Source organism: Acanthaster planci, linkage group LG03 (genome assembly GCF_054643075.1).
Source record: "Acanthaster planci isolate LZ-2023a linkage group LG03, COTS_SCS, whole genome shotgun sequence".
Taxonomy (NCBI): Eukaryota; Metazoa; Echinodermata; class Asteroidea; order Valvatida; family Acanthasteridae; genus Acanthaster; species Acanthaster planci.
In genome coordinates this window covers 5,504,603-5,522,531 of record NC_141779.1, presented here as the reverse complement: position 1 = coordinate 5,522,531, position 17,929 = coordinate 5,504,603, and the positions used below count along the sequence as shown (strand labels likewise).

General features: G+C 40.2%; 1 protein-coding gene across 4 annotated transcripts in view; it reads left to right on the top strand.

Annotated features, from left to right (window-relative positions):
- The first annotated feature begins 5,761 nt into the window (after positions 1–5,761).
- LOC110986414 (uncharacterized) overlaps positions 5,762–17,929 on the top strand; it is a 35,247-nt gene continuing 23,079 nt past the window's right edge. For all 4 annotated transcript variants that reach the window (XR_015424833.1, XM_087134830.1, XM_087134829.1 and 1 more), the window contains exon 1: positions 5,762–5,891. Coding sequence is in view for 3 of the 4 variants with exons in the window: in XM_087134830.1 (XP_086990956.1) it covers positions 5,875–5,891 (17 nt within the window). In the remaining variant the exon portion in view is untranslated. The remainder of the gene's footprint in view (positions 5,892–17,929) is intronic.

Here is a 17,929-nt window from a genome sequence, read left to right as displayed (position 1 = left end):
CATGAGTACGGATCGGACCGTGCTCCTCCCACCCAATTTTGAACGCCCCGCCCTGACTCATAAGTACTAAAAATTGTATAATCAGTTTCAAACCGTGGTTTGATTCTGTTTTTTTTTTCAATGTCGTATTATAACCAGCAATAGCCATGAAGGATTTCAATAACTCGACCATTTTCCATGTGCACCCCTCTCCAAGAAAGAGTGCATTGGATCAGGTGGCTGTGTAAACCAAGGGGACCTCAGCTCCATGTTTGTCTTCACATTTTAAGTATTTGGCCTGTGTCAGTGAATTCAGATCAATCGGTGTGGTATTTGAAGTAGTACAAGGATTGAGGGGGAGCTGTGGACAAAAGTGTTCAACGCACGAAACAAAATACTATGGTGGCCCTCCATCCATAAAGCCACCGCCAGTCGGCCTGAATATCCGTGCGAAATCGACAAAATCACGGCGGGTCTCAAAGGACCTTTGCGACTGCAGAGACTGCGAAGGCGAATCGACAACCCTGGTTCCTGCACGACTGCAAGTGGAAGAGAGGTCGGGATTATGGGTGGACCTGACGGTATTTCCCTCAGAGTCCGCACACAGTGCCCTTGTAGCACCAGAGGTCGTGACCGTATTGGGTTATATGCTGGCCGCTGGGGTTACAGTATTTTCAAAGCATTCCGTTCTAGTGTTTCGAAAAGACAAACAGGATTCTTGTCTAATCTATCTGAATCGTACATAACTGAATGCACATTGGTGCTCATAAGGCATTTTAATTAATGGGAGACTTTTGGTGGCGGCAAATTCAACCCATCAGGTGGGATGGGGGGTACAAAAAGTGGGGAAAATGAGGGATAATGATAAAAAAAAATAACTAAAGTAAATGCGCCAACACCATTTCAAATGTATGCCATGTGTAGTGTTTCATCATCGTTAAGCTTGTCCGCAAAAAATGAGACATTAAGGAAAAATCTCTGGCCTGATCCCCCTGGAAAAATTCCTGGATCCGCCCCTGCAAACCAGTTCGTTTTTAGTTTCTACCGGCCCTTTCTTCAGCGCACCAAGTGTGCAAACTAACGCATGTGAAGGACCAGTGCACTTGCCTCCACCAATCATCTAAAACGTCTCGCATTGAGAACAATCTACCGTTGTTCTGATTCAAGATAAAACTTGTGAAGTAAAAAATCATGATGAATTGTTTCTCGCAGAGGGTGGTATGCATGCTTTTAAAGCTAGGGTAGCGTGCGAACAGAGCTTCCAGGATATTTTTTATTATAATCACAGTTGATGTCTTCTTTGATCCTTGCTGGAGTCATGGGCGCCGCCGGAAGAGGTGCAGAACTTTTCGAGGAGTGGGGGGGGAACACTCATCAACTGCTAACTGACAAACCGTCAGCGATAGAGGGGGTCACTTCCGAGGTTTTTTCACAGAAATAAGTGGTTTTGCATCCTCTTTCCTGCTTTCGTTTTTGTATCTTTCCTGTCCTTTCTCTCCCCCCCCCACAGTGCGCATATGGTTGTAGCACATTCCGCATTAAACACCATGGTCTGCCAAAGCGAATCTGGAACCAGCGACCTCTAGCCATACATGTATATGTACACAGAATACCAGCTGAATCAGTCGGCCAGTTCGACTTTCGAAGGAGGGAGAAAGCGTATCTACTATGCATGAACTAGGCCATGATCACTGATTTTTACAATTCGCCATGTTCAATCAGATGTAGGCCCCTTATTATATTGGAGACTCGACCCCTTGCGCGGGTTTTCATAATTAAGTTCTGAGTGCAGACTGTCGTGACTGGAAACACAAATGAAGGCACAGTTCCAAACTGTGATTATTGTACGGCTCGTAAAATAGGCACGGGTGTAACCGACTGAAATTCTCTCTTCAAAATGTACTGCAATGATAATTCATAACAAACAATAATTTTTATGTGAAGACAAGAGAACACCTTAATTTTTGGATCCCTCCTCTCGGATGAGATCAGTTAATTAACCTGGTTCTGCCCTGGAAAGTATGTCGCACTTTCCAGTGAAAAGTCTTTCCTCTCGGGCTGTTTTATGTGAAGTGAATCACTGATTACTTGAGCAAACGTGAGAAGCGTGTTTCAATGAATGATACGTCCCATGGTCAATATGACCTCGCTGTTTGGAGTTGAATTTTCAAAGTGACCCTTTGTTTGTGTTGCAAGGTTTGCTTGTATACAAATTGTTAATCTTAAACTTCAGTTACAATAACCATGGAACCACACGAGTCCTTGCATATGTAGACTAATGCTGTGTACGCCTGGCCAGCGCCGAGTATGGAAAAGAAAGGTAGACACGGTTTGACAGCTGGAGTTCGATTCAATGTGTGCGGTCAGTGACTGCACTTTTTAAAGTGATGAATCAACGTTTTAAATGTTAAGTCAACAATGTCAAGGGAAATTATAATAATTAACACTTAAATTGTTGAAATAACCTTTTAAAAAATAGAGGATTTCGGAGAATGCTGAATTAACAATGTGAATACACTGGATTAGACAATCCAAAAGTGTAGTCACTGACTGCACACGTGGAAGTGTTGGATTCAACACGTCTATTTTTATCGAGGTCAATTTCTCCAAGATAGTTGCAAACGCGCAAGGGAAGAAAACTGCTGTAGGCTTCATGAATCTTCATATGACCTTGTTGCTGTTTGTGTTTAACAAATTATCAAAAATATAATTGTCATTGCTAGCTTATTTCTATGTTTCCTTACAAAACAACAAGACTGCCTGTGCAATAATAGTTCTTCGTCTTACTTCCCATTGATCTTAATATCAATGCATACACCTAGTTCTTCAACGAGCCGGTGCAATCAAGAGCAAAGCAAGCATTTACACAAAACAGGCGGCGGGGGACGCCCCAAATTGAGTTGAAATAAGAACATACACGCTGGGCACATAATTTGCTCACTGGAGTACGACAATAAAAGAATCGATCAAAACATGGAAGTCACTTCGTTCAAGTTATCGAGTACAGGGCAACATTGTGCAGCAGTTCTTAAAATTTATTTAAATGAAGTCCATGTCGCGCACATTTAGATTTATATGCTTGCTTCTCATAGAGACTGAAGCACGTAGAGTTTGTAGAGGGCAGACTTGCTTCCTCAGACTGCCGCAAAACTTGGTATTTACACCTTGCAAAGTCATACTTATATTGCGTACTTGCTCAATCAAACAAGCGTTTTTGTAAATTGCGTTACTAATAATTAACACGCCTGTCTGGGAAAGGGTTCCTTTTAAAGTAAATGAATTCAAATTTTGGGGCACTCCACGTCTCAGAAACGGGACGTTTCGTGGGTTGGCTTCCTCCGTTGAGAAGTTGATGGCCAAAACTTACGCGCGCAAGACATCAACCGACGAACTCACCCAAGAGGTTGAATTGCACTCTCACGATCAATCTATCGTCAGCCAGCTTGCCCCAGGTTGTTTTTAGCTCCACTAATCAGTGGACGAGGGACCGCCATAAGCACATCGAGAGCAACTTTCCCGACTATTTGACAGTCGATGGGTCGTGGAAGATCATAGCGATGGACGAGGGAGTCACGTCCTTTGCCATATTTTAGCCCCATCGCCGGCCCTGAAACAAATTCCACATTGCGGTTCGCCTTCCGTTTTGATAAGATTAGGGGAAACTAAGAACTAGTTAATTGAAAGCTGCATCTTTGTCCCTCAAACTTTTCCAGATCCACACATTTTTCGAAGGTCTTCATAGCCATGCTTTGTCAGATCGGGCAACAGGGCAGTTTTTCAATACGTAAGGAGGTTTTTCACTTCATTTCATTTCCCTTCTAAAGCGTGTAAAAAGCCCCCCCCAATTAGCCCCACCCCTCAGAAAAGTGAAAAAAAAAATTACTTTGGGTGCCCGAAATTTAGGTCTGGATTGGCCCTTGTCTAGGAGGTCCTATCGGATTCTCCGACGCCCTAGAGTTGTTTGTGTTTGATCGTTAGACTGAAATTCAGTTAGTAATATTCAGGCAGAAAGTACGCAAACAAGCACTGGGGAAAAGTTACCACACGGCGCCATTCGGTTTGGCAACAACGAAATGTTGGCAATAGTGAAATGGAATTGTTTTCGTCTGTATGTGAGTGATTTACCAAGCACTACTGCTGCAGTGTCGTCTGTAAGGTTCGGTCGGTAATCACATCCATTGATCAAGCGAAGCATCATCACGCAACCAAAAATATACACCATTTTCCAGTTGTGTACCCCTTTTAATACAGGGAAACTACCTACACAGCTCAAGTCGCCCGACGTCCGTCGATATATACCATCGAAAACACAGACGTACAGGTTGGAGGTGGAGCAATAAACGATGCGCGGACTATACATCTCTGATAAATCCCTCTGGCGACGATGTGAAGACGCGACCTCCCTGGGGATGGGGGAGAGCAGAGACGAGCTCATCGTTTGGCGGGGGAGAGTGCCACCCGTCATGTCAAAGACTAGAAAGGGATGACACGTTGGCGTGGCTAGGCTTCATGGTATCCAATGATCCTGTCATCACTTTCTGAAGCCAGTTTCGACGGGGGACTTACTCATTACCACAATTTAGCACTGATGGTTCCGATAAATGAACGCTGGACATTGATTATTTGTCCCGTGAAATGAAGGGGGGGGGTACTGTCCTGTCGTCAATTCACTTACCCTACGTAAAAGGGCAGGGCAGACTGTGCCCACGTACGGTACGTTTGTTTGATTCTGTCGCGCCGATTTTCATGATTTTTTTTCACTGGCGTCTTGGGTACCGGCTTGGAATTGAATCTACCATTCTCTAGATTTTTTTTTCAATTTTCGAAGAGTAGGTGAAGAACCTGTCACACTGAATGTTCAGAACGGTAAGTGACGTCTCTTCTTATTTAGTTTTAGGATTTGTCAGCGCCAGCATTCTAGAAACGGTACTCTAACCTTTATGGCAATGGGGTTGAAGATTTCACAGATGACAAGAATTGGATCGATAGTCATTTTTGAAAACATCCATTCCACGGGCCCAAAGACATGTAAACGCCTCTGCAGCTGCTTATATTAAACCACCGGCTACTGACCACCAGCTACTGACCACTGGCTGCTCACCACCACGAAAGGTTTTAAGTACGAAGAATTGTGCTTGCCTTGCTCACTGTCTTTATACATTCTCGCAGTCGAAGGGTGTTCCATTTATTGCGCTCATGTCTGGGTAAAGGGGCAACCATAGGGATTTGCATGTTTTCCTCTTTTTTGCCGCAACATGATAAAAATAACTGAAACCTTTTCATTACAGTGTGGTAGATATTCATAGCGCATAAAAAGTGAAATTTCAGGCACATTTGATGTAAAGGTTATGAGTTTTGTCAATAATTCAGATTTTCCGCCATAGACTGCAACACTATTTTGCCCCTTTGAGTGGATACCCCCCCCATTTCCGGTGCCCCCTCCACTGAAAAAAACAAAAGCACACTACTGAAAGCTGGTACCCCCATATGATGCTGGTGCCTCCCACTAGTAAAATCCTAGCTATGCCACTGAGAATCAAGACTCATCAGTGACGTCTCCCAACCGCGAAAATAGTCGTGCACAATTTCAGAAGAGTTCATTGGGGTTATTGTTCTTGTTAGCCATTGTTCCAACAAGGACTATCAAATGAGGGCACGAAGAGACCGCGCCTTAGATCAAAAATTGTCCCAAACAAGATTCGACTAAAGAGAGGGCGCTATTTCAGACTGGTAACCTCATCAGTCCGCGGTTCGCGAAAGGGCAAAATACTTGATAGGGAAAATGATCACGGTACTTCGCATGCGCGGAGCAACAAGCGTTCATGTCGTGGCGGAATTTTTGATAGCGCTGAACTGAGGGCATGGTTGGAGGCAATTTAAGGAAACCAATTGAAAATGCCTCGACCGAGAAGGTAGGTAGACTGACTATAGTTGATTTATAAAGCAAAGTTGGTCCAGAAAATTCTCAGGTATTTTTATTCTTTGAAAGCTTGTCTAGCCGTCACTGTTGCGATGTCCGGAAATTGGGCACCATGTCGGGGACCACACCACAAACTAGCAAGCAACGACGCCAGACTATGCATACGCCGCTCGTATGTGCAAACGATGACATAATTTTTGAACTATTTTTAGATCACGGTTCGCAGATAACATCGATTTCTTTATCAGCCAAAATCTTCAAAACAAATTCCTCTGATCGATCAACTTTACAGGAAACATGCTACCCAAGATCTAAATGAAAATTTCTTTTCATTTGGTATCTATAAAAGTGGATCAAAGATATTTTTGGGGTCAAATCTTGCACTGGATGTGTCAAATTCAGCAGGCAGGCGTGTCCAACTCTGCCGATGAAAACGTTTACATGAAAAAACATGAAGCTTTGCTGAAGTTTACTTTATGCACAGAATTGTTGCCATTATTTATCTCCATCGATTCACAGTGGCAGATTTTATGTTTACCGTGGCGATTTTCCAAAAATGCTCCTTGAACTAGTGACATAAGCAGAAACTAGGGACGGTGTTTGATTGTGGTTTGGTCCCCGACCTGGGCACTGGAAAGAGTTCCGTACATTACTCAATAGGATACTCAATAGGCCTATTAATAGTAATACTCAGTAACGGTACATAAACCTTATTGCATGTCCCTTTTTCCTTCCCACAGTGCCTTTCTACCATTGTGCAAAATCACCCTTGCAGTATTTGCGATAAGGCTTATAATGTAACGTTAAGCCCAGGCCCCTGCCCTATGTAGTGAGTCCGATGTCATCTTTAGTTTCTGAAGGGACCCCAACAAACTTGGTATCATTTGAAAGCTGATGAATTGAGAAATCTGATGATACTTAAATCAGCTCATTAACTCATGAAATTAACCGATTTACGGCCTACATCATACATGTACTTGTACAAGCTGTAGCGGTGTAATTGTACATACATGTACATGTATTAATTAATTGTCCAGTTGTGCACTCAATTCTTAATTATTCATGGTCAAGTGCATTATGGGAAAAGCTTTGCGGTTGTTAGCAAGATGGCTCCTGTGAGCTGATTGCACGTTTCTGAATAAACCTAATCGTTCGTGTTTGCATTTGTTTATAATCCGTATTGTCACCCGTGTCCTGTCATTGCCATCTGAACCTGTTTGTAGCACATAATCCCGTTACAAAGCCTAGGCCTACATGTACATTAAAGGACTCTTGGTACATATACATGTTCAAAGTTTCATTCTGCCAGTTTTTATTGTGTACTGCATATTCATGGCAATCACTCAAACTAGCAATAATAAATTGACAGTTTGGATTGTATTCACTTTGGTATCATTGGAAAGCTTGTTGAAAAAGACATTGAAACCTTTCATTTTCATCTCTCAGGTCCTTTTTTTTTCTTCAGAAGTTTTTTCATGTTTCCAATATTTTAACCAAAGATCGTATAGCGTCGAAGGCGCAAGATGGATAACTCTGCCTAAAAGGTGTAATCACCATGGGCGCCATTTGAACAAGCTATACGCCTGCGCGGTTTATAGTAATGCACTGGCACAGGTGCACGTGGCTGCCGCGGCGCCTGCGCCTGTGCATTAGTGTGCACTGCACAGGTGTATCGCTGGCTCAAATGGTGCCAATGCGATTACAACATCTTACGTGTATTCAAGGTGAAGTTCCCTATCTTGCGCTGCTATGCCATGCTATAAGATCCTTTGATTTAAACTGACCTTTTCTTCTTGTGATTGTCTGAGTTTCCCTCTATAGACTGCTTTTTTGTCTTTCAATTTGGCACATTTCCTTTGATAGTATGCAGATGTTGTTGTTGTAAGATTAATGGCACCTTTGGCACTGTTGTGCCCTCTGTGTACTTCAAATACAGTAGCTGAGTCACAAAGAAATCTTCCTCACAGTAAAGACATCAGGCTTGAATTTTGAGAACAATGACGGATAAGAAGAAAAGAAAGGACAAGTCTGAAAACTAAAGAATTGAGAAATGACTCTGTAAAGGGAGGCGTGTACTGTAGGATATGTAGGAGGAAACCGAATAAAAGAGAGATAATTATACATGCATACATTCAAAAAGAAACTGGACAAGGCTTACATGTAGATGAGAAGAGCTACATATGAAATGTTAAAAACATGTCAGCCAATCAGTAGAGTGACTGGGAAGTGAAGGATGTTATGAGGGTGATATGACATTAACGATTCTCCAGACATGGAGATGCTACAGTGTCCTGCAAGCCAGCCGTCTCCCATGCAATTTAAGAGCCCGTGCTCCGCCGGTATGTTCGCAGGCTGCATACTCCAGGTGTTGATAGGTAGCGCTCTGTCCAGCCAATCGTTTGACCTATGTATCACAACAGAAAGCATGGGCAAATATGGATAAATTTACATGTATGTATGAGCATGCATGTTCATATTAGATGTTACTGTTAGTAGCCTTGATGTATTTCAGTAAGTGGGGAATATTATATTTTGAGTTTAAAACATTTTTAAGCGTCATTTGATCTGGATTTTATTTTAATGATTTTTGAAGTTTTCCCCTGGCACTAACATATTTGTTACAGTTTATGAGAAAATGCTCAGCATTGTCGTATGTGTTGCGTGTTTCACAAAGTCCGTTCGCGTGTTTACCGATTTGTTTTATAGAAGCTATTTAGCTTTTTACACATATGAAGCCGGAGTCTGTGAATCTGAACTTCTTGCCAGCGTGAGAGGTTCCACCAGTTCATGTTAAGGGAAACAATGGGTTAAATTTTTTTAAGTAAAAAAGCTTTAGAATTTTTCCATTCTCGTAGCCACTATTGCTTGATGCAACTTTTGGGTTGATGTTTAACTTCTGTTAGAGAAAGGGGAAGTTTATGGTCATAATAGTTTTTTTAGTACCCTTTTTAGCAATCTGGTCAACTTGTTCATTTCCTCAAACTCCACAGTGTCCTGGTATCCATTTAAAAATAACTTTGTTAGCCTGATTTTGAATGTTAATAAGTGTATGCCGAATATCACAAGTTAATTTGTTTCTTGGGATAGGCCGAGATATAGCTTGTATAGCATGTAGACAATCTGTGAATATACAGGATTGCATAGGCTGAACATCTTCAATCCATTCAAGGGCCAGTAAAATGGCAAAGAGTTCCGCTGTAAAAATAGAGGCTTCGTTGTTTAATCTGATGTTCTTAGAATAATTAAGTTGAGGTATGTATAAACCACATCCCACAGTGTTATTATTTGGGTCAACAGAACCATCTGTATACATGTGAAGTGAGTTGTCCTAAGTCGTATGTATGATCTCTGTAGCAAGGGAACCCTTTTCATTGATATCCATGATATGTTTAACATGGTTCAGAATTTCTGTTGAGATATCAGGTTTAGTATAATGCCAGTAAGGAAAAGGATTGTGTCATGGGAAGGTATTAAAATGCAGTTTGCCTGTTCTGGCTTCAACTGGAGCTTGGCATGGATTGTTTTTCCATCTTTTAGCAAAGGAGTGTCTGCCAGCAGTCTATTTGGACGTATTTATTAGGATGAGAAGCATGCATATCCAGTTTGATATTATATAGATTACAAAAATAATTACGGCTGAGATAAAGAGGAGGATCTCCACACTCTACTTGCAGTTTCTGTAACGAGGTTCCATACAGTGCTCCACAGCATATCCTCAGAGCCTGGTATTGTATACTATCTAATTTTTGCTTGTGTTCTAAAGCCGCTGAGTTGAAGGCTTCACATCCGTACTCTAGAATTGGTTTGATAAGAGTTTTGTACAAGTGAAAGAGAATACAACAGTCTGATCCCCAATCAGTTCCACTAATACATCTGAGGATGTTAAGTTTAGCTTTGCATCTTTTGACGACATAGTTGATGCGTTCCTTCCAAGAAATTTAGCTAAATTTTGAAATTTGATGTCAGAATTACTTATCTTCAGTTTAGAGGAAGCATTTCGTTCATGAGTAAATAGGACAGCGTAGGTCTTGGGAGTTGATATTTTAAAGCCCCATTTTCCACACCAAGAGGAAATGTTATTGAGACTTTGTTGGATCTTATTGGATCTTATTGGTAATGAAATTAATGTTTCTATTGGATTTCCATATGACTATGTCGTCTGCATATTGACAGATATTAACTCCATTAATACATTGAGAAAGGTCATTAACAGCAATATTAAAGAGTGTTGGACTAATAACGCTACCTTGGGGTGTGCCATTTTTAACAGTACATGATTCAGAATAAGTGTTACTTCTTTTAACCTGGATTTTCCGATTTGTAAGAAAGTCATTGATCCATCGGGTAATGCGCCCACTAATTCCAAGTGATTGTAGTTTGATGACAATTCCTTTGGGCCTTAGCATATCATATACTTTTTTAAGATCCAGGAAGACCGCCAAAGTACTTTGTACAAAGTACTCTGTTGGCAAAAGCCTTGTTTATGCTAGATTCAAGATGAATGATATGGTCTTTGGTGCTTCTCCCTTTCTGGAAACCAGACTGATGATTAAATTGTGCTTCTCCAGGTACCAAATAAGTCTGTTATTGACCATGCGCTCAATTATTTTGTGGAAGGTGGAGGTGAGCGCAATTGGCTGGTAAGATTTAGGATTGGTAGGAGTTTTGCCGGGTTTATGAATAGGAGTAAGTATGGCTTCTTTCCATTGGCTAGGACACTGGGAAGTACTCCAGATCTTGTTGAAAATGATGAGAATAATTTCAGGTGCTTTTTGAGGGAGATGTTTAATAATGTCATTGCGGATACCATCTTTACCTGGAGAGGTACACTTTGCTGCATCAATGGAAGTTTCCAGTTCAGACATAGTAAAAGGTTCATTAATAATGTTCTCATTATCATCATTGAGGTGAAAATTATTTTCAGCATTTTGTTTAGTTTTTAAAAAGGAGGTACTGTAATTTTGATCATTGCTGATAGAAGCAAAACTTTGAGCAAGCAAGTTAGCTTTATCTTCGTCAGAGATAAACTCTTTGTCACTGTCTTTTAAGACTGAGATGTTAACCTTAGTATGCGTATTGTTAATATGATGAATTTTATCCCAAATCTTTTTGGAAGGAGTTTGGGAGTTCAAGGTATCACAAAACTTTTCCAATCATCTCTTTTAGCAGCTTTAATAGTTTTACGAACAATAGCACAGGTACGTTTGTAAGCTATAAGGTCTTTAGGGCAACAGGTTTTCCTTAACAATTTAAGGGCTTCTTTCCGGTTTTCAACAGCTTTTTTACAGTCACCATTCCACCATCAAGTAGATATCTTTTTGTTCTTTTTATGAGAAACTGTACGCGGGATGGAATGATTGATAGCCTCAGTAAGTTGCTCAATGTACTCATTATGAGCATCTTCAGCATTAATATTAACCCTAACCCTCCTCAATCCTTCACCTGTTGGAGGACTGAGGAGTGTTAGGGTTAATGCTTGGCTCAGTAATAAGGTTATCACAAGCATGTTCAAAGGCACCCCACTGGCTCTTTTGGTGGACCAACGAGAGTTATAGTTTTTGGAAGTGTACTGGCATTTTTGATTAAATTCAATAATGATAGGGTAGTGGTCGCTTCCCCAAGTATCATCTAAGGTAGTCCAGTTACTCTTGGCTGCGAGATCTGGAGAGGTGATAGTAATGTCAATGCAAGTACATGTAGTAGTACCATTGGAGGTGTTAATTCTAGTACTGTTTCCACTATTAACACAGACAAGATTGTGTTTGCCCATTACATTTTCGATGATATTACCATTGGCATCAGTCATTTTGCTTCCCCTGAGGGAGTTGTGGCTGTTAAAGTCTCCACAAATAATAGTATTCTTACTTACATGTGTATGATTTTTGATGTCGGTTAAAGAATCGTCCTTCAAAGTAAGACAAGGGTTATTAGCATTAATAATTTTTAATTTACTTTTATCACTATTATACACTTCAAGGACTTGATACTGGAAAAGGGAATCTTTGTCAGCAATGTTTTGAACAACAAGGGCTTTTTGGTAAAAATAGCACGTCCCCCGCCAGAGGATTTAAGGTCAGGTTTCCAGTCACATCTGTAAATGTTATATCCAGGAAGATTGAAATTCTTACTTTCTTTAAGCCATGTTTCTTGTATACAAATTATATCAGGTTTGTCGTTCCAGTGATTTATAGCATGCTTGAGTTCATTTCCATGCGCAATAAGTGATTGTGCATTCCATTGTAAGATAAAGACCACGAGGATAAGATTCATGTTTATGTTTGCTGACTTTCCCCTTTTGACCGATTGGATGTTTTCAATGCTGTTTTGTAGTTTCAGGTTGTGAGGACTTAGCAGGGGCTCCTCTCTGTTTGGTTTTGGACTGAGAGGATTTCCTTTGTGTCCCCTGCGGGGATGTACATGTACCAGTAGTTGAGGATCACGTTTTCTCTGTTTGTCTGACCCCTGATGTGTTTTGGTTGATTGATGGAATAAGTGATCAAAGAGAGACTTTATTTCTGATTCCCTAATTTCTTTATTTTTAGTTGACTCCCAGATTTGAAGTGTTCCAATAAGTAGTTCTATGAGCGAGTTATCTGCCAACAAATATAGTGAGATAGGTTCAGTTTGGCTAGCTACTGATACATTTTCGGTTTGAGTAGAAACCTCTCTTTTGGACGACGGTTGCAGATTCTGTCTTCTTTGTTCACTGCTGACGTGTACATTTTGTGTGTTTGCCCATTTTTTGTTTGGAGTGCAGGTTTTCAATTTAGGTGCTGGAGAAAGTGTGTCAGGCTTTTCTGCATGGACAGTGATGTCTGTACGGATGGACTTTGCTGCCTCAGCATAGGATATGTTGTAGGTTACTCTAACTTCTTGGATTCTCTTTTCTTCTCTAATGGTATCACAACCGGCATAGGCAAAGGAGTGGCTTCCACCACATCTGCTGCATTTGACTTGGTCTTTTTTGTCACACTGATCATACGTGTGAGTACCACTGCATCGTACACATCTTGTTTTGCTACAATTGTTTGCTGTGTGTCCAAGGCGTTGGCAGTTGAAACAGCGTATGACTGGTGGTATGTATGGCTTAACATGGAAGTATTGATAACCGAGTTGAATGCGCTGAGGCAGGTGAGGCGTGTTAAATGTGAGGCAGACAGAGAGGCTGTTTCCAGTTTGTCCATTTCTTTTGAAAGTGAGCCTTCGTACATCCATGACACTTTCTTTTTTGCATTCCTTGAGGATTTCTTTATCAGAGATTTCAGGCGGTACTCCAGAGATAACACCTTTACTTTGTATTTCTGATTTCGCAAACTCGGTTGCAACGGACCACTGTCCAAGTGTATTGATTCTTTTAAATTTGTTAGCTTGACCAGGTGTGTGGCATTTAACACTGATGCCACCTTGGTTGATTTTAGTGACATTTTGAATGATGTTCGGTCCGATTTCATTGAGAGCTTTGGCTATTTTAATGGGATTTATCTGAGCAAGTTTGATATCTGGAGAATTTATTACAGTGGTAGGGTTTGCATTTTCTTGGGACGAATACGGATAAGCATGTACATTTCTTCTCTTTTTTGGTATCGAGAATAGGAACTCTTGTCAGACTCTGTAGAATCTTCACTTGGGCTTATTGGTTTCACTCTTTTTCTGGACATTGGTCTCCATGAAGTTTTTGGCAAGCTGACCCGAGTTTCCATATCTTTGGCATGCTCAGTATTTTCGTTAATGCTATCTGCATCGTTATCGTCGTCATCATTTTGGCCATCTTGGGCTTGACTCATGAGAACGTCTAATGTACATGTAGAGCGTGGTTGGTTATTGTTTTGGTTTCGACTAAGCCTAGATTTATATTCTGATATCTGCTGTTGTGATAGCTGATCCCATGTCATGTCTTTGTCACTTTCGTCGGCCATGTTGGCCCGATGATGTAGCTTTAGTACGTGTAGTTAGTGTCTGCAGATATTACTGTAAATGGTCTGAAAAGCAGCAAGAAAAAAAAAAGAAACAGCAAAGCAAGCAGAGTCATGTAAGCATGAAAGCAAAGAAAAGATTGCGTATGGAGAAGGTCTCACCACTCGCACAGCAATGTAGAGAACACGTCCGTACCCGTTCAAAGCTCAAGCTTTTCTCTAGTATGTAGATGATGAAGCCTTTCTTTTTAATTCTGCTTGTTTCTGCCATTTTTTTTACCAGTTTGGCAGATTTCCTTTGATAGTGTGCAGATGATGGAAGCCTTTCTTTTTAATTCTGTTCATTTCTGCCATTTTTTTTTTCAGTTTGAGGTTTTCCTTCTTCAGTTTTGATGGTGATGGCATGGGACGCGGTGCTTGTTTTAGGGTAATTGTACATTCTGATTCCAACAGTTCATCTACGTGAACTTTTACATCTTCAGTCCGTAAAATACTTTTATTGAGTTTTTGATTTTTTGGTCCGAGATTTGCAATCTTACTTCTGTAGGCACTGCAGGAAGGTTTATAAAATCCAATGAGTTATCTAATTTGATGATTTTGTTGATGGCACTAGGCAGGCCATAGTTGTTGATTAGTAAACTAGATATGGATATATCATGGATATAACATGGATTTATCTCGTTTTTGAGTATGTGGGGTTCTAAAAAGAACTGGTGGTACTCAACATTTCGGACAGTATGCTCTGTCCGTCGTCAGGAGACTGACGGACAGAGCACATGTTCAGCAATATTCTGGGTAAAACCTTATTTCACTGTTGCAGACTTAGGGAGTGGGATTTGAAACTAAAACAGACTTTACATTGTTATTTAAATACTCTGTTGCACAATGGCAAAGTGTACATGTACATATAAACTTTTGTTTGGCTGAGTACAAATATTCAACCAAAAACTGTACCATTCTGTGTAAAATAATGTTGAATGGTACAAAACGATTACTGTCATTGTCAAATTAGCAAAATAATGACAATAAAACACTTATAGAAAATTGACAAGTCATCATCACACCCGTTATGATGGTATTAATTAATTACTTAATATGCCTCTTTTCACCAACAATCCACACATTTGGGCTTCATACTGCGGCGCATGTCCGTTGACAAATTGGTTTCCAGAAATGGTTTCTACACAGGCCTTTAAAGCACTTTGTTTATGAATAAAGACAGAAATAATAGATAGACCCCCTTTGCTTTCAAAGGAAATAAAATAGCCTTACTTTGTGATTAACCCTAACCCCCAAGGGGGTATGTAAAATCGTATTGAAATTGGAGGATTTGGGACTGTTAGGGTTAATGTTCCACTTTACTTGTCATTTACATGTAGGGCTACAACCACGGGTACATGTACTCCATTGATGACCATCATCCAGTGAACGAGATGGGAATAATTGTACTGCGTCACCTTACACTTATTATTCCAGCAAGGAATTCACTTCAAGAAAATTTTACCTCTATCCCAAATGCAGAGACAATTTTGACATTCATCTTATACTAAAATTGGTGTTTGCTGAAGGACTAATGGAAAGAGTTCCACCTACATGTACATGTACCGACAACAATAATTTTCCCTTAAAATGTTCCAGCTGTCAGAAAGTGGTAACTTGTCATGCATGTCCTAAATAGTAAAATTTAGAAAATTCTGAAGCATTTAGTTAGAAAACACAAGTAAGTTTTCTCAGACAATCTCCTACTGTACATGTACAGTGTATGCGGCTTGTGCGCAGGAGCATCAAGTGTTTTCCTCTTTTCCTTTGACTTGTTAAGACGTTACATACATGTACATGTACGTATCGAAATGGTTCCCTAACAAGCCTAACATGGTGCTGTCCACAAGCCTCAGGTTGGGCTCCAAAGCTACATGTCGGCAGTGATGATTCAAGAACTGAGTTACTGCAATCTCTTTGGTGTTCTTTAAAACCCTTTATCGGTAACAGTTTTTTCGGACTTACTAAATGAAATTTTGAGTTTCAGTTAATGGAGAACTGCTTCAGGCATTTTGCATACTAGAGTATTCCAAAATACAATGGGGGAGGGGGGAATTGCTCCCAGTTAAACAAGGTTTCAAGGTTTCCTGAGTTTGATATCTGAGATGGCCACAATTGCGTTAGTCTTTTACCTGACTCCTGATAGTGTCAATTTCTCTTGGACTAACCCACTAAAATTTACATGTACATACATGTACATGTACCTTGAATTAATTTGGGTTTGAAATTTTTCCAGATTTGACCTAACAAGATTTCATTGTAATAAAATGAAAGTTAAAAGTTCTTGTCTATGCTAATCAGGTTGGAATTAAATTTTCTCCAACTTAAAGGACTATTTTGGATTTCCTAAAGTTTTCCTCTGAAATATGTGTGCTCTGCTAGATCTAGGAGATGCAGCACAGGCTACAGGGAAACTTACTTCTTCATGCACAATGCAGTGATTTTTCTTTGTTGTGCCGGGGGGGGGGATGTCTACATGTATGTGCACAAAGGCCGGGCAATATGGCTGTCCATATTCCCTTTTTACCCCATTGCGCAGAACAAACCATTTTTTAGCAGTATTATTTGTATGTATTACCATACTCAGTGCCTCTTTTCTTCTCTTTTTTAAATTACTGTTTTGGTTTTATGCCCATCTGACGAAATTACTTTTATTATATTTATTATTTTTACTGTTTTTTTTTTCACAAATGGAGCGATAGAGATGTAATTTTTTAAGGCGTCTCCCCTCTCCATTCCTGAAGACAAAATAATGGAGCTGAAAGCATAAGATAAACAGAGCCAAACTCTTGATTAATGGCAAAATATTCACCCCGAACAACATCACAATTTGGAAATTTAATTCTACAATCTTAACAAACTTAATATGAAAGTCAATGTAAGTAGCAGTACTTGTATATTTACACTTAGGTTTTAAAACTTGCTCTGAATTCCTTTGGGCCTTTCCAGAATTTGTCAAACAATTTCCATGTATTCATAATCTCATTTACATATCAAGTGGAAATTATCAACAGACGATTAATAACCATTTAGTATTTTTCAAATAATTCATATCTGTAGCTAAAAAGTACCCATGTAGTCTTCAGGTCACAGTCACGTTGTTATGATCATCACAATTTACCGCAGCAGTTGTGACCCGCGGCCTGCCAGCTCAGGGACAATCTGCGGAGGTGCCGGTAGTGTTGTAGTGCTGTTCAATACGCACAATTGGTGAGTGGTGGACCCCGAACAGCTTGGCCACTGCCCGTCGGTTCCTTAATTCCAGCTTTGAGCATGCTTAATGGCTTTGTCTCTCTCAAGTTGTGACACTCGTTGTATCGTGGATACAAGTGTTTTTGGTGTCATTTTGGTGTCTTTTTATAGGCAAGGGTTGTGTTCAGGACATGAATGGTCAAACCCATATCTGGGAGTGTGTAACCATTAGCATAACATGCAAAAACACCCAAATCACTCAACCGGAATGTGATGATTACACATTGATGTTTATCTCTACAATGCTCAATACGACGGACTCACTGTGGTGAGCAACCGTTTTAACTTTTGTAGATTGACATGTAGCAAATACAGAGTCTGAACATAGTCATTGCCATCATGGTTTGCCAGAGGTCTGAGGTAGACAGCATCTGTTGCTCTTTGGAGTGAGCAGGCATGCAATTTTTTCCTTGGATTAGCTGATAATTTTCATTTTTCATTCACACTCAATTGTCATTGAAAATTGAAAAACACTGTACCGTACATAGTCTTGTGAAGATTGGAATTTCCTCTTTTTTGTCAAAATGCAAGTTCCATGTTTGAATGAGCCGTGTCAAAGATAGGCCTACATTTTGTTCAGTCATACAATACAGCAGGATGGATTTGCTTTGTTTTTATGATACCGTATAAGATCTTCATTTGTTTTGGAGACATCTTCCATATATCAAAGAAACTTTCCACCGTTCCTCTCAGTGAGAGGGCGCTGTCGGAGTGGGGCAGATGTGGCAATTTTTTGCTCTGTGTTTTCACTTAGTTTTTAGTCCTTTTTACCGCTATTTTGTAAACGTTGATTTTTTCTTATGTCTGGATGTTCCTTAATCATTGT